Raw genomic sequence first — 17792 nt, 5'->3', positions numbered from 1 at the left:
GCAAACTTTCTTCTTCCAAGTTTTAATGCAGGAAAAAGCAAAATGTCTTTTTCTTCATACAGCACAGTGGTAGAAGTGCTTTGGGAGTAATTTCATCTTAAAAAGGGAACTTGCACACAAATGTTGAACATAGGGAAAGTTGAATTTCTACCAAATTTCCCTTCGCTTCATTAACAGGAGATGCCTCCAGCATGCAAAATTTTAAGACAAATTTTATCTTTAAACTCATCCTTGATATTATCTGTTCAAAATTCCAGAAAGCAGCAGTGGGAATTGGGCAAACACTCGTGTAAACTGATCTCAAAAGAGTTTCTTCTGCTTCACCTAGAAATGAACCCCACTCACACCAAACGTTCCAAATTGACTCAGTCGTCTTGGAGCTCATCAAGGAGCTCTCTGCAGAGGCTGAAAAGGGAGAGTTTTTCTCTCAACAGCAAACTCCTTTTCATATTATTGATCTGTGGACTTGAAGAAGCTCAAAATAACTGTAAGTAACCAGCTCTGACATTTAATTTGCCTCCCTCTCCATAACAGGGGAATACTGCTCACACCAGTCAGCCACTGAAAGCTCCTGACTGGGAAGATTGGGAGAACTTGAGTCAAACCATGTTGGGCTTTGCTGATTTTTGCTCCTCGGATGCCAAATGGGAATATGCCCTGAGGGGTTATCTTGGCCTCCTTTCCAGCTAGAATTTGCATTTTTCCTGTCATGAACAAGCTTTTCCAATGTCCAAGACCTCTGAGAGCTGACAGTGACCTCGCAGTGACACCAGCCAGCTCCCCGGCATCCTTGGATGCCTCTCAACTGCTCCAACTGGCTCAGCTGCCCTGAAATACAATTTCCTTCTTCTGTGACATCCCACGAGCTCTGCTGGTCCATTTGGGATCTGGGAGATGCCAGTGGAAGTCCTGCCATGGTGATCCCAGTCCTCAATCAGTCCAAACACAACTGCTGCAAGGTGCAAAGCAAAAGTGCACGGCAGCAAAACCACGAGACGTGGAAATCTGTGCAGGAGGAATCTCCATTTAACCAAACCAAGGCTCATACAAAATTCACTGAAGTCAACAGAAAAACTCACTGGTTTCAAAGGTGAAAAGCTTGAGACTCCCAGATGGGATTTTATTGGAGTTTCTGACTGGGCGTATCAAATAGAAAAACTGATTTTTCAGGCTGTCCTAAGACATGTATGAGAGATTAACTCATCTCTGAGTGGAAAAGGAGGGCAAAATCCAGAAAACAGAGGAAGTGTGGCTGAACATGTAAATAGCATCTTCCTATAAATACCCAACAGAAAGAATGAAAGGATGCAGTTATCACAGGTGACAGAGAAATAGTTTCAAAATCCAATGTCAATGACACAGCACCAGCAAGACTCTGCTGAGTGCAAAGCTGGTTCTACAAGAACTTGTGCATATCTTGAAAAGAACATTCCATTTCTTTCTGGAGGCAATTTTAAACTCTTGGCCTCCAAACAGGTGTCCAGGCAGAGATTTGGAGGTCACAGTCAGTTCACACTTTTCCTGCTCCAGCTTTAGACATCCCTGCTTTCAATTTCCCAGCTCCAACGTCTCAGGTTACCTAAGCCTTGAGGACAGTTCCAGTGAATTAAATCTAAGCCAAGAAGAGAGGGTTTAAGGGAGATATGCCCTGGTTTTAATATTCTTACACACAGGAACCGCTCAGGATTTTCTGCTCCAAACAGCCCTTCAAGGACACGCAACTGCTGACAGAATGACCTTGGAATGTCCCACCAAACACTGTCCTGCAGCTGAAATATGAGCAAATCCACCCCAATCTACTGTTCCAAAGGCTGCTGGGACGGCAGCATTTATTTCAGCTATGCTGTGCCATCTGCTCCTTCATCAAACAGTCACACAGAGCTTGGGGTGAAGATTTTCAGAGGATCTTTTCCCCACCGTAAATCAAATCTGTATTTTTGATTCATTAGCATGTATATTAACACTGTGGTATATCCCCTCAGAGTTATTCCTGGTCTACAGAGGAACTAAACAGTAAAAATCAACATTTTGATTTCAAAAGAGAGAGAGAACAAGGCTCAGAATTAGATAAATCTTTCCTTGCCAATAAAGTTACCGTTTCTGAAAGGATCACTGCTTCAGCCTGCTGCAGAGAAATATCAGTAGATTTAAATTCTTTATCAAATATCTCTTGATGCTTGCTGTTCCTCTTCTCCTTCTTCTTTTCCTTTTTATCTTTATCTAGGTCATCCTTGTCCAATTTATCTTGCGACCTAGAATGCATCTTTTTTGGCAGGAGGGGCTCCAGCACGAACCTAAGGAAAAATGTTGTTGCTCAGATCAATAAAACGCTGTTTTCACAACACCTAATTTTTATTTACGTATTTCCCAAAGTCTCACTCGAGTTAATGAGGCTTTGCTAATCCAGGAAAACTCATTAGAGGGAGAAGGAGGGGGCAGAAGGTCACAACAATCATAATTGTCTTATAATAAAAATTACTGCAGGACTGCTGGAGAAGCAGAGCTGCAGACTTCCATGCTCTGCAGTAAATTTATTGGTTTTTGGCTGCACAAACTCCTGAATTTCACATAAAAAATGGGTTTCTCATTCAGCACTGCCACTCACCATGCTGTGACATCTGGAAACTCCAGTCCCACCCCATGCCATGGACAGGGACACCTCTGACTATCCCAGGGTGCTCCAACCTTGGACACTTCCAAGGATGGAGCACTCTTGGCTAGACAAAGTATTTTATGATTTATTTTATATTATAAATGAAAAACACTACTAAGATCATACCTCGACAGAATCATGCTGGCAGCTTTTATGACTGTCTCAAACCACTACATTACAAAACCAAAGCCAAACCAAAACTTCCCAAAGAAGGACATTTTTAGCCCTAAAAAAGCATTTCCATGGGTGCATGCAGGTCCAGGCCACAGTCTTTGCTGTGAAATTCCAAAGTATTCACATTCCAGACAATTTGCACTGACATTATCCTAATCCCCACCATCAGCAGCAATACCCAGCAACAATAACCCAAATTATTGTTATTTTTTGTTGTTGTTTCCACTCTACATTATTTGATGGGAAGATGCTCAAAGCAGCACCTGCAACAGCAGCCCCTGAGCCATTTCCCAAATCCTGAATCCCATGGGTTGGGAACAAACCCACCAGTTTATTCATCCCATTTTACAGAAAGGGAAAAGGGAAGGCAACAATTTGCCCAGGGCCACAAAGAGCTTCAATGACAGAGCCCAGACCAGAGCCCAGCTCTCCCAACACCAGGACTTTTTAGGAACCTGAGTTGTGTATTTTGGACTGGGTGATGCCAGCACCTCCAAGGCCAACTGCAAATTCACAAGAGGAATTTCCATCCTTCTGACAATGATTAATTGCTTGCCTTCCAAGCACTGTATTAGGACTATTAATTATTTGGATTATTAATGTGTCTGTGCTAAAATGGGTCAGCATACTGTGCTCCAACTGGAAGCACTTTGGGACTGCCAAGAGCTGAGAAATCCCACTGGACCCCAGGATTCTCCTGCTTCCAACTGCTGAGTGCAAGTGCTCACATTTGTATTTCTAAGTCCCATCTCAAGCAGGGAATAAACCCAAGGCCCTTTTTTACATTCAGTTTTATTTATTTATAGAGTTGGGAGTTGTAGAACATGTCCTATTGTCAAAGTCTGCTTTGAGTCTTTGCTGTTGAAAAGCTCCAGAGCAGGAGCTGGAAATGACATTAAATAGAAACTGGGTGATTTGGATAAGACACTCCTTTAGCTTCACATTTAATTGTTTTTTAGCTTCATCTCTCTTCTCAAATTTAGTTTATGGAGAGACATGGAAAGATAAGAGAAGAAATGACCAAAACCAACTACAACAAGAACAGGAGGAAATTTCTGCCAGGCCAGCAGTGCCAAACCACCCACATGATTTTACAGCCACCTGAATTTTTGAGGTCTTTAAGGATATTATTTATATCTGATGATTTTTCTTCTCCTCCTGATCAAACAAATGAGAGGTATTTTCATGTCTTCTCAGTGACAAGAGTTGCTCATTCTGTTTTCCTGTATTGCCCTGGGCTCAGAGCTGAGCTGCACCATGGTCTTTGTGAAAATACACCCTGAGGAGACTCAGATCCTCAAAAACTGCTATGTGACACCTACTACAACACAGCTGTGAGGTGAACCTGAAGGAAACAGCACCCAATGACAAAGTAAAATACATTTAAAGATTTGGAAGAGAAAACCAGAAAAAAGCAAGGGAAAAAATCTATGGTTTTTTTCTTCTGAGATAAAACAAAGTTGCTCACTTACTTGGGATTGTTTTCCTGCCTAAGCTCCAGCTCCAGAACAAAGACAACTTTGTTCAGAATTAGTCAAAACTCAGGATCTGTGCTGTCCCACATTTACACCAATGTGTGAAAGCATTCCAGAGGGCAGTGGAATGAGAGCTGAGCTGTGTCCAATTCACAGCTCCTCCCAATGACTAAATAAACTCTTTGTAATCAAGGCAAGCATCCTGTTGGTCCTTAGGTGCTGGATTTAATTTTACTTGATGCCTTTAGTCTCTAGCCAGGTAATAACTCCCCTCTGAAGGTGCACAAGAGTTTCCAGCACATCCCTGTAAATCAGCAGCCCTTCAGAAGGCTTTAAAATACTGCTGCCTTGGTCATATATTGCATTTCTGGATTACAGGGGTGCCTGAGGGGAGGAAGAGAGAGAAGGGACTTCTGAGGCTGCATGGAAAGCCCAGACAGCAAACAGATTATTTTGTTCTTTGAGGGATGTGACTGTGAGACAGGGCTTATCAACAGAATTCCCAGTTCTCATGTGAAATATCTTGATAAGTCTTGAAGTACAATCTTGCCATAAGCAGCTTTTCCTCTGGCAGCCGAAGTGAGCAGCAGTGATTGAGCAGTCAGGTAATCCTGCCCTGAGCTCCTGGGACAGGGCTGGCTGCACACACGGCCTGCAGAGCATCCCTCCTGCACTCACACACCTGTGACTCTCTAAAAAGGGGGAACTGATCTCCTCTTGGGAGTTTTTTGGTGTTGTTTGAATGCTTAGAGGAAAAAAAAAAGAGCATTGTATTTATCTAGCTTAGAGAACAAGAGGCCTTGAGAGAAATGTCTCTGTAGGTTGGGGTTTTTTTGCCAATATTAGACTGTTACTTAAAAACAAATCATGGAATGGTTTAGGATGGAAGGGATGTGAAAACTCATCCAGTTCCAGGGACAGGGACACCTTCCACCATCCCAGGCTGCTCCAAGCCCTGTCCAACCTGGCCTTGGGCACTGCCAGGGATCCAGGGGCAGCCACAGCTGCTCTGGGAATTCCATCCCAGCCCCTCCCCACCCTGCCAGGGAACAATTCCCAATTCCCAATCTCCCATCCATCCCTGCCCTCTGGCAGTGGGAGCCATTCCCTGGGTCCTGTCCCTCCATCCCTTGTCCCCAGCCCCTCTCCTGTATAAGAGGTTTTACAGCCACTTCTGTGAGCCAGAGAGGAGTTTGATCAGAGGATCCATGTTTAACCCTGAAAGAATTTTCTACCAAGGTTGTTGACATAGAAACCAAAATAAGATAAACCTCCAGCTGCCTATTCCAATGAACACTTTGTTTGTTTTTCCTGACCAGTGAGTAAAGTATAAACTGATGAGTTTTGTAAGGATGTATAAAAAGCATCCATGCTATAATAAAACCAGTTTGAAACATTCTGAAAATGGAGTGTGCTGCTTTGGATTGCCTCCATCTCAACTACAACACTCTCCAGCTCTCCTGGAGCCCCTTCAGGCCCTGGAAGAGGCTGTGAGCTCTCCCTGGATCTTCCCTTCTCCAGGTGAGCACCCCCAACCCGCCGAGATCTGGGACCGCCGCCCACCCTCAAAGCCCAGGGAGCTTTAGGGACCATCCCTGGCTGAGGATTCCCCACTCACCCGTCGGAGCCGGGCCGGGAGGGAGTGCTGTCCGAGGAGAGCGAGGACACGGAGGCCACGGACAGCGGCCGCGACGACGAGGGCATGGTGAAGGAGCGCACCATGGAGCGCGGCCGGCTGCCCCGCCGCTCCTCCAGGCCCGACAGCTGCAGCCAAGAGAGGCCAGATGTTACTGCCTGATCCCAAAAAAAACCATATCCACGTGCCAAAGGGGACGGGGGAAGGTTCAGGGGATTATCTTCCAGGTAGAGTTTGGTAGCATTAATAAATCAATGTCACAAACAAAGATGACGAGGGCATGATGAAGGAGCGCACCATGGAGCGCGGCCGGCTGCCCTCCTGATCCTTCAGGCCAAGAAAGGCCAGATGTTACTGCCTGATCCCAAAAAAAACCCCATATCCACGTGCCAAAGGGAATGGGGGAAGGTTCAGGGGATTATCTTCCAGGTAGAGTTTGGTAGCATTAATAAATCAATGTTACAAACAAAGATGACGAGGGCATGGTGAAGGAGCGCACCATGGAGCGCGGCCGGCTGCCCTCCTGCTCCTTCAGGCCAAGAAAGGCCAGATGTTCCTGTTTGATCCCCAAAAAACCCCATATCCACATGCCAAAGGGAATGGGGGAAGGTTCAGGGGACTTTCTTTCAGGTAGAGTTTGGTAGCATTAATAAATCAACAACAACCAACACCTCATGTTACAAACAAAGAAATAGGTTCTAAAGGAAATCCACTCAAAGGACTAGAAAAAAAATATTTAAGTCCTCACTGGCAGGTGTATAATTTTAAGCATATTTCTAACATTCCTTTGTTCCAATGGTATTTCCATGCTTTTTTACATCTTGCCTTTAAAAGATAACCTTTTACATATTTACATAATTTTTAATCCATCTCTGCCACCATTGTGACTGCCATGTCAATATATTTCAATGAAATGGACTTCATAAAACCCCAAAAACCCAGAGTAAAAACCCACAAAGAGAAACTTTATGTTGAAAATATCAGGAGTGCCAATTTACAAAGTGACACTAGGTTAAGAAGAAAATATATGAAAGTTCTGGTTTTGTTTCAGACAATTTCAGAGTTCTGAATATTTCTCCAAGCTTTGTTAGTCATTAATAACTGATATATGCATAAAATAATTGAACTCTTGCAGTCAACAAATAAGAATCTCATGCTGTTTAATTACAGGTATATTTTCCACCCTGTCAACTACTGGTAAATTGGCCTTGTACAAGGAAGACAGAAGAGATAAAACTCCATCAATCCTGAAAATTCTTACTGGTGGGTAGAGTGAAATTAGAGAGATAACACCACTTTCCAGTCATCTGCTTGATGATGTAAATGGATATTACTGAAGTGACTGAAATGCAGGTATCATTAATGTTAATTACTTCTGTTCTCCCTGGGAATAAATTACTGTTTGAACTTTTCCCTGAATATATAAATTCATAAGATGGGATCTGAAGGACCACAAACAGAACATCAGTTAAAGGACACCACAAAGGCTGGAATGTTTCCTGTAAGATCTCAGTGTCCCCATTAAAAACACATGTCATATGCAGAATTATTTGGGGTGGAAAAGTCTTCTGAGATGGAATCCAAGCCGTGCCCAGTTCTCTACTGACCCCAGCTCAACATCCACTCATTCCTTGGACACCCACGGGGATAGAGACTCCAAACCTCCCTGGGCAGCCCCTTCCAGTCCTGGACAACCCTTTCCATGGGGAAATTCCTGCTGTCCACCCTGAGCTCCCCTGGTCCCAGCCTGAGGCCGTTCCCTCTGCTCCTGTCCCTGTTCCTGGAGCAGAGCCCGACCCCCCGGCTGTCCCCTCCTGGCAGGAGCTGTGCAGAGCCACAAGGTCTCCCCGAGCCTCCTTTTCTCCAAGCAAAATATGATCTCATAATAGCACCCAATCCATGTATTTTTGGCTGAATTATCAATTCAAGTATCAATTAAAGAGCTGTTTCACTTGTTTGTTCTGACCTTCACACTCAACACTGAAAAGCAGAGCAAATCTCCACTGGAAACACCATGAAATTCTTGGCTTTCCCTTAAGGATGAATTGGAAATGGATGGAAATAAGTTGCTGGAATGAGAAAAGCATGAATTTCAATCTTTCTAACCCTATGAAGCAGGAGCTGTGGCTTTCTTGCCTGCCTACATTCACGGTAGGTATAACATTACCATAGAGCAGCACAGCCCTCCCTTCCCTAAAGGAATTCCATCTAGGGAAAGGTGGCATTCAGCTCTGGAAGAATCCTGCTAAGTGCCCATTTTTAAACTCATTTTTGTAACCCAAATCCTTCAGAATGGAAGGATTTTCTTGATTTTCAAGGAACAGACTTTGGGCAGTTTAGGAATTGCTCTCGTGCTCGGAAATGAAAGCACCGAGGCTCCCTCAACATCTCTCATCTTCTCAGTATTCCATAATTTGATGATGACTGGGAACAACCAGGAACTCTGCATTTACACTGCTCTTTTGAATCAATGAAATCATCACACGGGAATAGAAAGTTGCTGTAATTTAAGGGAATTCCTAATATTGGGGAAAGAGAAACTGGGAGGGAACTTACGATGGCGCGGACCCCGTACTGCTTTTCCACCTTGTCCTTCAGCTGCCTGAAACACGCCTCCATCCTCTCGTGGAATGGCCTCAGGGCCTCTGTCACCTTCTCCCCGTGGATCCGGATGCCCTCGGCCAGGAATGGGATCTGGAAAGCAGAATTTGGCTTTCAAATTTGGCTCCACCCTGCCCAGCCCCTCCCGAGCCAAGGGACACGGCAACACTCCCACAGCAGGGAAAGAGCTCGTGAAGTAATAATAATATTAGTAATAAGAGCAAAAGTAATAGTAATTATCACACTAATAATAATAATAACAATAATAACAACAACAAAAATAAATAGCAATAACAATAATATTAAAAATGACAGAAATTATTATTACGATCACAGTGACCATCATCATTCCTTGCATGATGCACGACAGGATCTAAACCCTCATTCTCCAGGACTTCCCTTTTTTTCTGTTAAGCAAAGTCCTATACATGTAATTCAGTCCCAGTTCTGCTCAGAAATCCCATACTGGATTTATCCCACAGCACAAACCCTCCTGTGATATTCCACCCTCAAGCCCCCACGGATTCTGTACTTCGAAACACCAAACTGATGAATGATCAGTCTCACACCAGGTTATTAATATCAACTCCTTTCCCAGTTCCATGAGGATAATAAAACCCTGAAGAAGAAAATAGTTTATGTTTTCTTTAATAAATGCTCTTTCTAAAGCTGCAAATGAGCTCCATCCTTGGACAGATATATATTGCAGAGCAATATTTATTAATAAAACATACAGTTTTAGATACTATATAGTTCTCCTTAGAAAAAATATTCTATTTTCTCTGGGAAGAAAACAGAAGAGGGAGAAAATTGAATTGATTCTCTTTTGTAACTGAAAATAATCATTTATCTTCAAGGCTTCTGTCACAAAATATCCATGCCAGCACTGGATTATATAATTAGTTCCTAGTGTGGAGGTGTAGCTGACCTTTGGAAATGTTTTAAGAGAGACATTTTCATTCCCACAACTACCCAGACACACCATTAGAGTTTTCTACCTCCAGCTCAGGAAAAATATTTCCTCTTCCAGGTTTGTTTCAGCCCACACAGTGCTCTGATTCTAACTCAGATATTCTCTGCAGCAATCAAGCTAAGAGGCTTCTTCTTAATAATTCATAATTAAATCATAATACTGATTAAAAACAGATTTTTCTAATAAGACTGAGCAGCAATCAGAAGGAGCAGCATTATCAGTAAGGAGAATAATAAATACACAGATGAATTACAGATTAACAGACTTGAGAAATCTTATCGAGATGATTCCCTGACATTTGGCACTATTTAAATGGACAGAGGTGCTTCTCCTAAAAGACTACAAAGAACAGTAATTTTTTTTTTAATGTAGTGGCGTTTTTTTGTAAGCATATGGATTTGCACTTGACAAAAATGAAACTGAAACCAGAAAGTTTTCCCTGCTCTCAGTAAGTAATTTCTAAATTTACATCATTACCAGTGACCCTCCTGTTTTGGAGGCATAAGTGGTCACTTGGCTCATTTATTTTAAAGAACTGTTGACATTGGAAATTGATTCTTTCTTAAAAAAATGCAATTACCAAGGTGAAGCATATGAGACCATTTCATGGGTAGAAAATTCACTGAAGAACCTGTCCTGGGGGTCAGCCACCTTCAGGTTGGAAAATCAAGAACAGGAAGCAAATGACATTATTTGTATGAAAAAAATGTGGGGGGAGACAGAAGGAGAAAAAGAAGAAGGAGAAGCAGAAGGACAAGAAGAAGAAAAGAAAGAAGAAAGAAGAAAGAAGAAAGAAGAAAGAAGAAAGAAGAAAGAAGAAAGAAGAAAGAAGAAAGAAGAAAGAAGAAAGAAAGAAAGAAGAAAGAAGAAAGAAGAAAGAAGAAAGAAGAAAGAAGAAAGAAGAAAGAAGAAAGAAGAAAGAAGAAAGAAGAAAGAAGAAAGAAGAAAGAAAGAAGATGATGATGAAGATGATGAAGATGATGAAGAAGAAGAAGAAGAAAAACAAGAAAAAGAAGAAAAACAAGAAGAACAAGGAGAACAAGGAGAAGAACAAGGAGAAGGGGAAGAAGAAGGAAGAGAAGGAGAGGAAGGAGAGGAAGGAGAGGAAGGAGAGGAAGGAGAGGAAGGAGAGGAAGGAGAGGAAGGAGAGGAAGGAGAGGTTTGTTAACCTTTTACAGAAGCTGAAATTCATGAATGTCTCACAGCTTTGCCACAGAAGAACGTGAGACTGCTGAGTCAGGATATTTGGCCTCCTTGTCCAAGACCACTTAATCCTTAAACATTTGTGAAGTGCAGGAAGAACCTCCCAGCTGTGTTATCATTTCTGTTTCACCTTCTTCTACCAACTTCCAAACTCCTCCTGTGTCTCCTTTCCAGACACAGGGAAATGTGCTGATGACCGACATGGAATTTTACATCTGTCAGAGGCAGAATTTTGCCACATTCAGGATATTCCTAATTAAGTTGGCCTTGGAGAAAGGGCATTTTCTTATTTAATAACTCTGTTCTTGGCTGATTTTAAAATTTTATAAAGTTCCACTGCAACTTGAAATGATTCCCTGATTTGTTCCCCCTTTTCATTTTTTTAAAAATCTCGATCTGCTTGGCTGAAAAGACTGAAAAAAATGACATTGATTTGAATTATTAAACTAATCTTTGAAAACAATCTTTCAGAGCAAGGGGATCATAAAATATGAACATAAAACCTGAGTCTGGTATGCAACAGTTCTTGCATCTCTGTAAGAGAACAAGGTTTTGATTTGCTGTGATATTTTTCTGTTTTGCTGTGCTGTAAATACTTCAGCTAAATTCAGAGTGACTAATGTCATCAATCATTCATTTCTCTGCCTTAATTTCAATCAATCATTTCATTATCTTCATGTTAAAATGAAAGATCAGCTTGAAATGGTGCAGTTGCATGGGAACATTTTTTGCCTAAGTTAGAAAAGCGCCAAGAAGGACAAAAATGGACATTGCTTTGCTAATGGAATTTATCAGAATTAATAAGAGACAGAAACAAAATGTACACTTGAAGTTCACAGGAATTATATAAATTATGAATTATGAATTCCACAGCAAAGTGGAGAAAGAGATAAGAAGATGAAAAAAAATGAATTTAACTGGTCAGCTGGTAATACAATTGTCAGGCTCCTATTTCATATACCCAGATGGATTTATACAGCAGGGAGAAAATTCCATGTGATTACAGAACTCCAAGCCCCACATTATTGAAGAATGAAATCTCCTTTTTGCTTTCCAGGATGAATTCAGCCCCTTCAAAGGCTTCCATACACATCCCTCTCCCAATATTTGGGAGCTGACTCCCACCAGGCTGGAAACTGAAGTAATTTGAGAGGAATTTTAAATTTTAGGTTCCCCTAAATGTGTATGAAACATCCAAGACAATTTAAAAGCACTGAACGGGCTTTTGGTGACACTTAATTTTCAGTTATAAAAATAATTTTTGATCTCTTTTCTCTATTTTCCTGGTTCCTGTTGTTTTGGAAGTACAAAACTGATGGGAAATGATGTGTTTAAAAGCCTTGAATAATTACAATACATTGTGATCAGCTGCCATACCTATTTTCAAATTTTCATATTATTTTAAAACACAAGTGTCACCAAAGTGAGCCTTTGCTGAGGGAAAGTGTATTTGGAATTCATTTGAAGTATCACTCTCAGAGGCAAAGACACAGAGCTGACACCAAGGCAGTCTGCTGGGACCAAATTATTTTCCTCTATAAAACTTTAAGCTTATAAAATCTAATCTTTTCTAAAAGCTCGCAAGAAAATAAATAAAAAAATGCTTTTTCTTTCAGACCAGAAGAGTTTTTTACTTACTCAGAGTTTTAAGGCCTTCAGAGGATATTTTATTTTTAATTCTGTAGCTTTGGTTCTACTACCTCAAAGATTGAAATCTATGGAAATGTAAATTATTCCCTTTATTATAATGACAGAATTGAATATGAAAAGACAATGATTCACTTTGTTTTTTTGTGGGAAAAATAAAACACCTCTAAATCAACCTGGTATTTTTTTTTAGTTACCATAAAATTACATAGAGATCATAGAAAAATGTCCAGTATGTGACTATGGAACAAAACTGCAATTGTCTTCTGTTTGCCCTCAAAAATATTTTCTCATCTGATACAGATGGGAGATGGTCACTTAGTGTGTTTATATAAAAAAAAAAAAAGAAACAAGCAAAAAGAAAATATCTTGATCATATTTGTTCTCTCCAAGTTTATCAAAATGAGCAATTATGTCAGATTTGAAAAGATGAACTTTAACTCAAGCTCCAAAACAGATTTAAATGGCAAAGAAATGTATCCAAGGTGAGGATAATGTCTGAATCTCCTCCAAAGTGACACCAAGCTGTCTTTCCACAGCAGCTGCCTCTGGCAAACCTGACTTCAAGTTTTTTTACCTGCCAAGCAATCAGATCCTTCAGCTTCTCAATCTTGTCATGATCCTCTGGATGCTCAAGCATGTATTTTTCAGTAAAAAAAGCCTAATTGAGAGAGAGAGAAATGAGCCATTATTTCAGAAAATGAAACATCTACTACCAGAAGAATGAGGTACAATGAAGATAAATTGATCATCTTAAAAATCCTGTGAAGTAACAGGAATTCCATAAGTGAAACTTAAGGAATCACGGAATCACAGAATCACAGCCACGAACACAAAGTGAAACTTATGGAATCAAAGACTCACAGTGATTTGGGTTGGAAAGGACCTTAAATGCCACCCAGTGCCACCCCTGCCATGGCAGGGACACCTTCCACCATCCCAGGCTTCTCCAAACTCCAATGTCCAACCTGGCCTTGGTTGGACATTCAATAAATTCTATTCCTCAGGGATCCAGGGGCAGCCACAGCTGCTCTGGGAATTCCATCCCAGCCCCTCCCCACCCTGCCAGGGAACAATTCCCAATTCCCAATCTCCCATCCATCCCTGCCTCTGGCAGTGGGAGCCATTCCCTGGGTCCTGTCCCTCCATCCCTTGTCCCCATCCCTCTCCAGCTCTCCTGGAGCCCCTTCAGGCCCTGCAAGGGGCTCTGAGCTCTCCCCAAACCTTCTCCTCCTCTCCAGGTGAACAATCCCAGCTCTCCCAGCCCTTCCTCCAAGCAGAGCTGCTCCATCCCTGCTCTGGCCTCTCTCTCCACATCCTCCCTGTGCTGGGCTGAGCTGAGGCCCAGCAGGGCAGGGAATGCTGGTGGAATTGAGGGAATGCTGGTGGAATTGAGGGAATGCTGGTGGAATTGAGGGAATGCTGGTGGAATTGAGGGAATGCTGGTGGAATTGAGGGAATGCCGGTGGAAATCAGGCAATGACGGTGGAATTCAGGGAATGCTGGTGGAATTGAGGGAATGCGGGTGGAATTCAGGGAATGCTGGTGGAATTGAGGGAATGCCGGTGGAATTCAGGGAATGCTGGTGGAACTCAGGCAATGCTGGTGGAATTGAGGGAATGCTGGCGTTACCTTCTCGTAGTTGGCGAAGCCGCCCATGACCGCGGGATCCACGATGCCGTTGAGCAGCATGGACAGGGGGTTGATGGGCAGGTTGGGGTCGCTCAGATGCTGCTGCACCATATTGTTGATCTTGTCATTGGTCAGCTGCATGGTTTCTATGGCATTTTCCAGTGGGCTGATCTCCACCTAAAACCCAAACAAAAGGAGGTTTTCAAACCAGAGGCAGAGTTTTTAAACTGCTCAGGAAAACCCCATGGGTAGAAATGTTTCAGAAGCGAGGTTATTGGGAGATTTTTGACCGATAATTACCAGAAAGGGTGATTTCAGGCACTGAGGTGTTTGCTATCTCTGTGCTGCAGTAACTGATATGATGATGGCTATCAGTGCAGGAAGTTAACTGCATTTTGCTGCTGCAGGAGGGATTACATCCCAGCACAGCATCCAGAAAGACTCTGGCAGCAATCACGTGAGGTTTTTTGGAGGATTAGGAAGAACATCAGAGATTAAAGGTTGGTGAGTTTTAGCAGCACAAAGAAGACCCAGCTTAACGTAACAGTAAGAAAGAAATGATAACTTTAACGTGGATTTTCTGATGGAAAATGTAATCCTAAGCCGCTCAAAAATCAAGAAGATATTTTTGCAGTGATTATTTTGGTGTGTTTCCAAGGACATGGACTTGAATATGTTGATGAGATGACATCTAAACTATCTGCTGTGCTTTTTCCCAAGAGCTCACATTTTCTTCATCTGACCATCGAGAACTGAAGGGAGAAATTTTCTTTCTACCTGGACTTCAATGAAGAGTCTCCTCAGATGCCTTCATGGGGTGAATTTGCTCTTATGCCGTCTAAAACTTGCTTTATTTTAATTGACTGACCTCCAGCTACTTTTTACACATAGCTAACACGTCTTTCAAAAAGTTAATGTTGAAAAAAACAGTATTAAAATATTTTAAATATTAGAGAACGGGCTGAAAATCAGTCACTTGCAGGACCCAGAGTGTAGAGAGTCCTCACAGGAAGCCACAACCTGCTTGTATAAAAAAAAAAATGATGTGGTAGGGAGAGGAAAGGAAGGTTAATTGAGGCCTGTGAGGAAAATGCAAGTGTATATTTGATTACAGCCTCATTTACATAAATGCTACATAAACAAAGCAGCACTTCTACCTGGCTATCAGTTGCTCACCCTGTTTCTGAGAACCACTTATAATCAGATCTCTTTAGTTGTTACTCTTACACCTGCCAGCTGATTACATCAAGGATGTTTTAATTAGCATTTTGAGCAGCCTGCCTGCTGCATGGCTCTGGAAGCAGGGAAGGAGCCTGGAGTCTCTGCTGGGAACAGGGAGCAGCCAGGCTCGGACAGAGCCCAGCCTGCCAGGGGGAATCTGGACTGGGGAGTGAAGCCACATCCAGCATCTGATTGGGCAAGAACTGCTGGGAACATCACAGGCTAAATTTAGGATTCTGTCACTTGTATTAATGGCCTTATAACTATGCAATAATGTGTTGATGAACCATTGCTTTTAAAGCTCTTGAGCATCTCCAGAAATTAGCACTCATTGAGCTGACAGCTTTTTGACTTTTCTGTAGCAGCAATCATGGCTTTCTTTCTCATTCTCCTTTCTTTTACTACTCTTGTAACACTCCCTCTAATTTTTTAAAAGCAGATGGAGAATTGCAGTTGCCATCTCACTACTACAAACTGGGCTTTGGAACCTGGTGAAAGCTATTTATAAGTGTAAATTCTGAGCCTTGTTCCCAGTGCCACTCTGGGCCCTCCTCACTCTATCCAGGGAAAACAGGAATTACATTCTCTTGAGACATTTGCACCAGTAAAAAACTCCAAGATAAAAGCAAAATAGAGATTAGCATTTGTGCTTTTTAAACTCAAGTGTGATTCAAAATCTGATTTCTAATTCCCTGGCTGGTCTCTCTCCCCTAGAACTTCTTGTGTCCAGCTAAAGCAAATCAGATACAGAATATGGAATGCTGGGCCCAGATTCCTGGCAGATAATGAACAGATTGCAATGGCTTAGGTAAAAGTACTCAGAAGGAATTTGAAAAGCCAGTAGATTTAAAGCAACTCTGCATGTTCTTACGGGTTATGTAACATAATACACTGCATTTATGAAATTACTCCATTCTCTCAGCACTGATTTGATGTAATCTCACCTCTCCCTTTAACGATATTCCAGCTCCATCAATAAAATATGAAACTTGCAGAGCTGCTGGAGTATCCTGGTGCTTAGCAAGGGATCAATAATATCTGTATCCATAATCACAATTTAGCATTACAGGGATGTAAACCCTGTGATCCTCCTTGCAGCATTTTAGCTGACAGAGATCTTGAGGAAAGTCAATACCCATTTTGTAGGAACTGTGCCAGAGGAGGTCACAAGTTATCTGTAGCAGTCTTCCCACACGTTATTAAGTTCCATTCTGCTATCATTTCTCAGCTCTGCAACTCACACAATCCTTGCTCCCAAAAGGCTGGTGGGATTTGTGCCCATTTGGATGCCAGGCAGAGCAGGAGGGGTGTACACCAAGTGCCTGTCAGGCTCTGCTCTCTGCTCATCAGGACTGGCATCAGATCTGCCAGCCTTTACAAACAGCACTTCTTGCCATCATGAAGATAAATACAATCTTCTCCATCAGGGTTATATTGAAACTACGAAATTCATTAAAAATTCAATGTGTTTTATTCAGCTGGCTGTTACTGTCACACATCACATTCATATTCTGTTACTATAGATACCATAGTAATTTTCTACATTACTTCTGTTCATCCAAATACAACTGTCCAACATAACCTCAATGGAGCAATGAAAAAGGTTTTAATTAATCATATGCAAATTGTTCTTTTCCTTTAAAAATAAGCCTCACAAGAGAGATTTCAAAAATGCAGTAACAATGTTTTTATTGCTACTTAAAAATTACAGCTGCATAAGAATAATTTAATCTTAAAGGCGTTTAATGGATATGTCTTATCTAAACAGTCTAAATGGTTGAACAGAGAAATGAGTAATTTGGAGTTACTCTGTGAGGTTGCTGAGGGTATATTTAGCTAAATATGGAGAAGAAACAAAAACAACCTTTAACCACGAGTGGTAAAAAATGCAGACATACAATGCCTTTGATTATTGGGACATTTTGCATTAATGACAATCAAAATATCCAGATCCTCTTTGGTAAAGTTCAGGCTAGATCCTCTTGGATGGAGCAGGGTTTCCCTTCACCACCTCAGGTGTCCCTTCATTCTAGGCACCTGCTGAGAGACACAAATGCTTTCTAAAGGCTGAAGGCCTTGTAGGGTTTCCTTCCCTTTGGGAATGGAAAAGCATTGCCTGAGTCCCTCAGGATGTGGCAGCTACAATCCCATGGATTCCTGGTCACAGATCTAAGCACAGTCACTGAGACACACAGATGCTCCCTGGCTCTATAAAAACCCCTTTTTTTTTTATACAATCTCAATACAGCCAAGCTGATCTTACCATGAAAACTGATTTGACTTCAAACCACCTGAGGATCCCTGGTAATTTATAGGCTGTCACGTAGATGGTTCTCTCAATCCACATGTTCTGCAAAGGGAACACAAGTGTCACGTTATCAATGGACAGCTGGGACCCTGAGCAAAGCCCTAAAATATCATCAGCAGGAAAAGGACCAAGGTATGGCAGATGTTCAGAGCCAGGGGGGAATTCCAAATGGAAGATGGAGCAGCACTGATTTAAATCTGGTATGTGACTGAGCAGGGAAGAACTGCTCCCTTTCTGAAGGAGAATACCACAGAAAGATCCCCTGGTTT

General features: G+C 41.9%; 1 protein-coding gene across 2 annotated transcripts in view; it reads right to left on the bottom strand.

The window, feature by feature from the left end:
- The window catches only part of DOCK1 (dedicator of cytokinesis 1), a 268915-nt gene that overhangs the window by 19421 nt on the left and 231702 nt on the right, over positions 1 to 17792 (bottom strand). For both annotated transcript variants that reach the window (XM_077784742.2, XM_077784744.2), the window contains exons 44-49: positions 17479 to 17565; positions 13995 to 14171; positions 12940 to 13023; positions 8495 to 8632; positions 5921 to 6066; positions 2096 to 2294 (exon numbers count right to left, since the gene is read on the bottom strand). In XM_077784742.2, the coding sequence (XP_077640868.2) occupies positions 2096 to 2294; positions 5921 to 6066; positions 8495 to 8632; positions 12940 to 13023; positions 13995 to 14171; positions 17479 to 17565 (831 nt within the window). The remainder of the gene's footprint in view (positions 1 to 2095; positions 2295 to 5920; positions 6067 to 8494; positions 8633 to 12939; positions 13024 to 13994; positions 14172 to 17478; positions 17566 to 17792) is intronic.

Source organism: Lonchura striata, chromosome 6 (genome assembly GCF_050655825.1).
Source record: "Lonchura striata isolate lonStrDom1 chromosome 6, ASM5065582v1, whole genome shotgun sequence".
In the NCBI taxonomy this organism is placed as follows: domain Eukaryota; kingdom Metazoa; phylum Chordata; class Aves; order Passeriformes; family Estrildidae; genus Lonchura; species Lonchura striata.
This window is presented reverse-complemented; position numbering and strand designations above follow the sequence as displayed.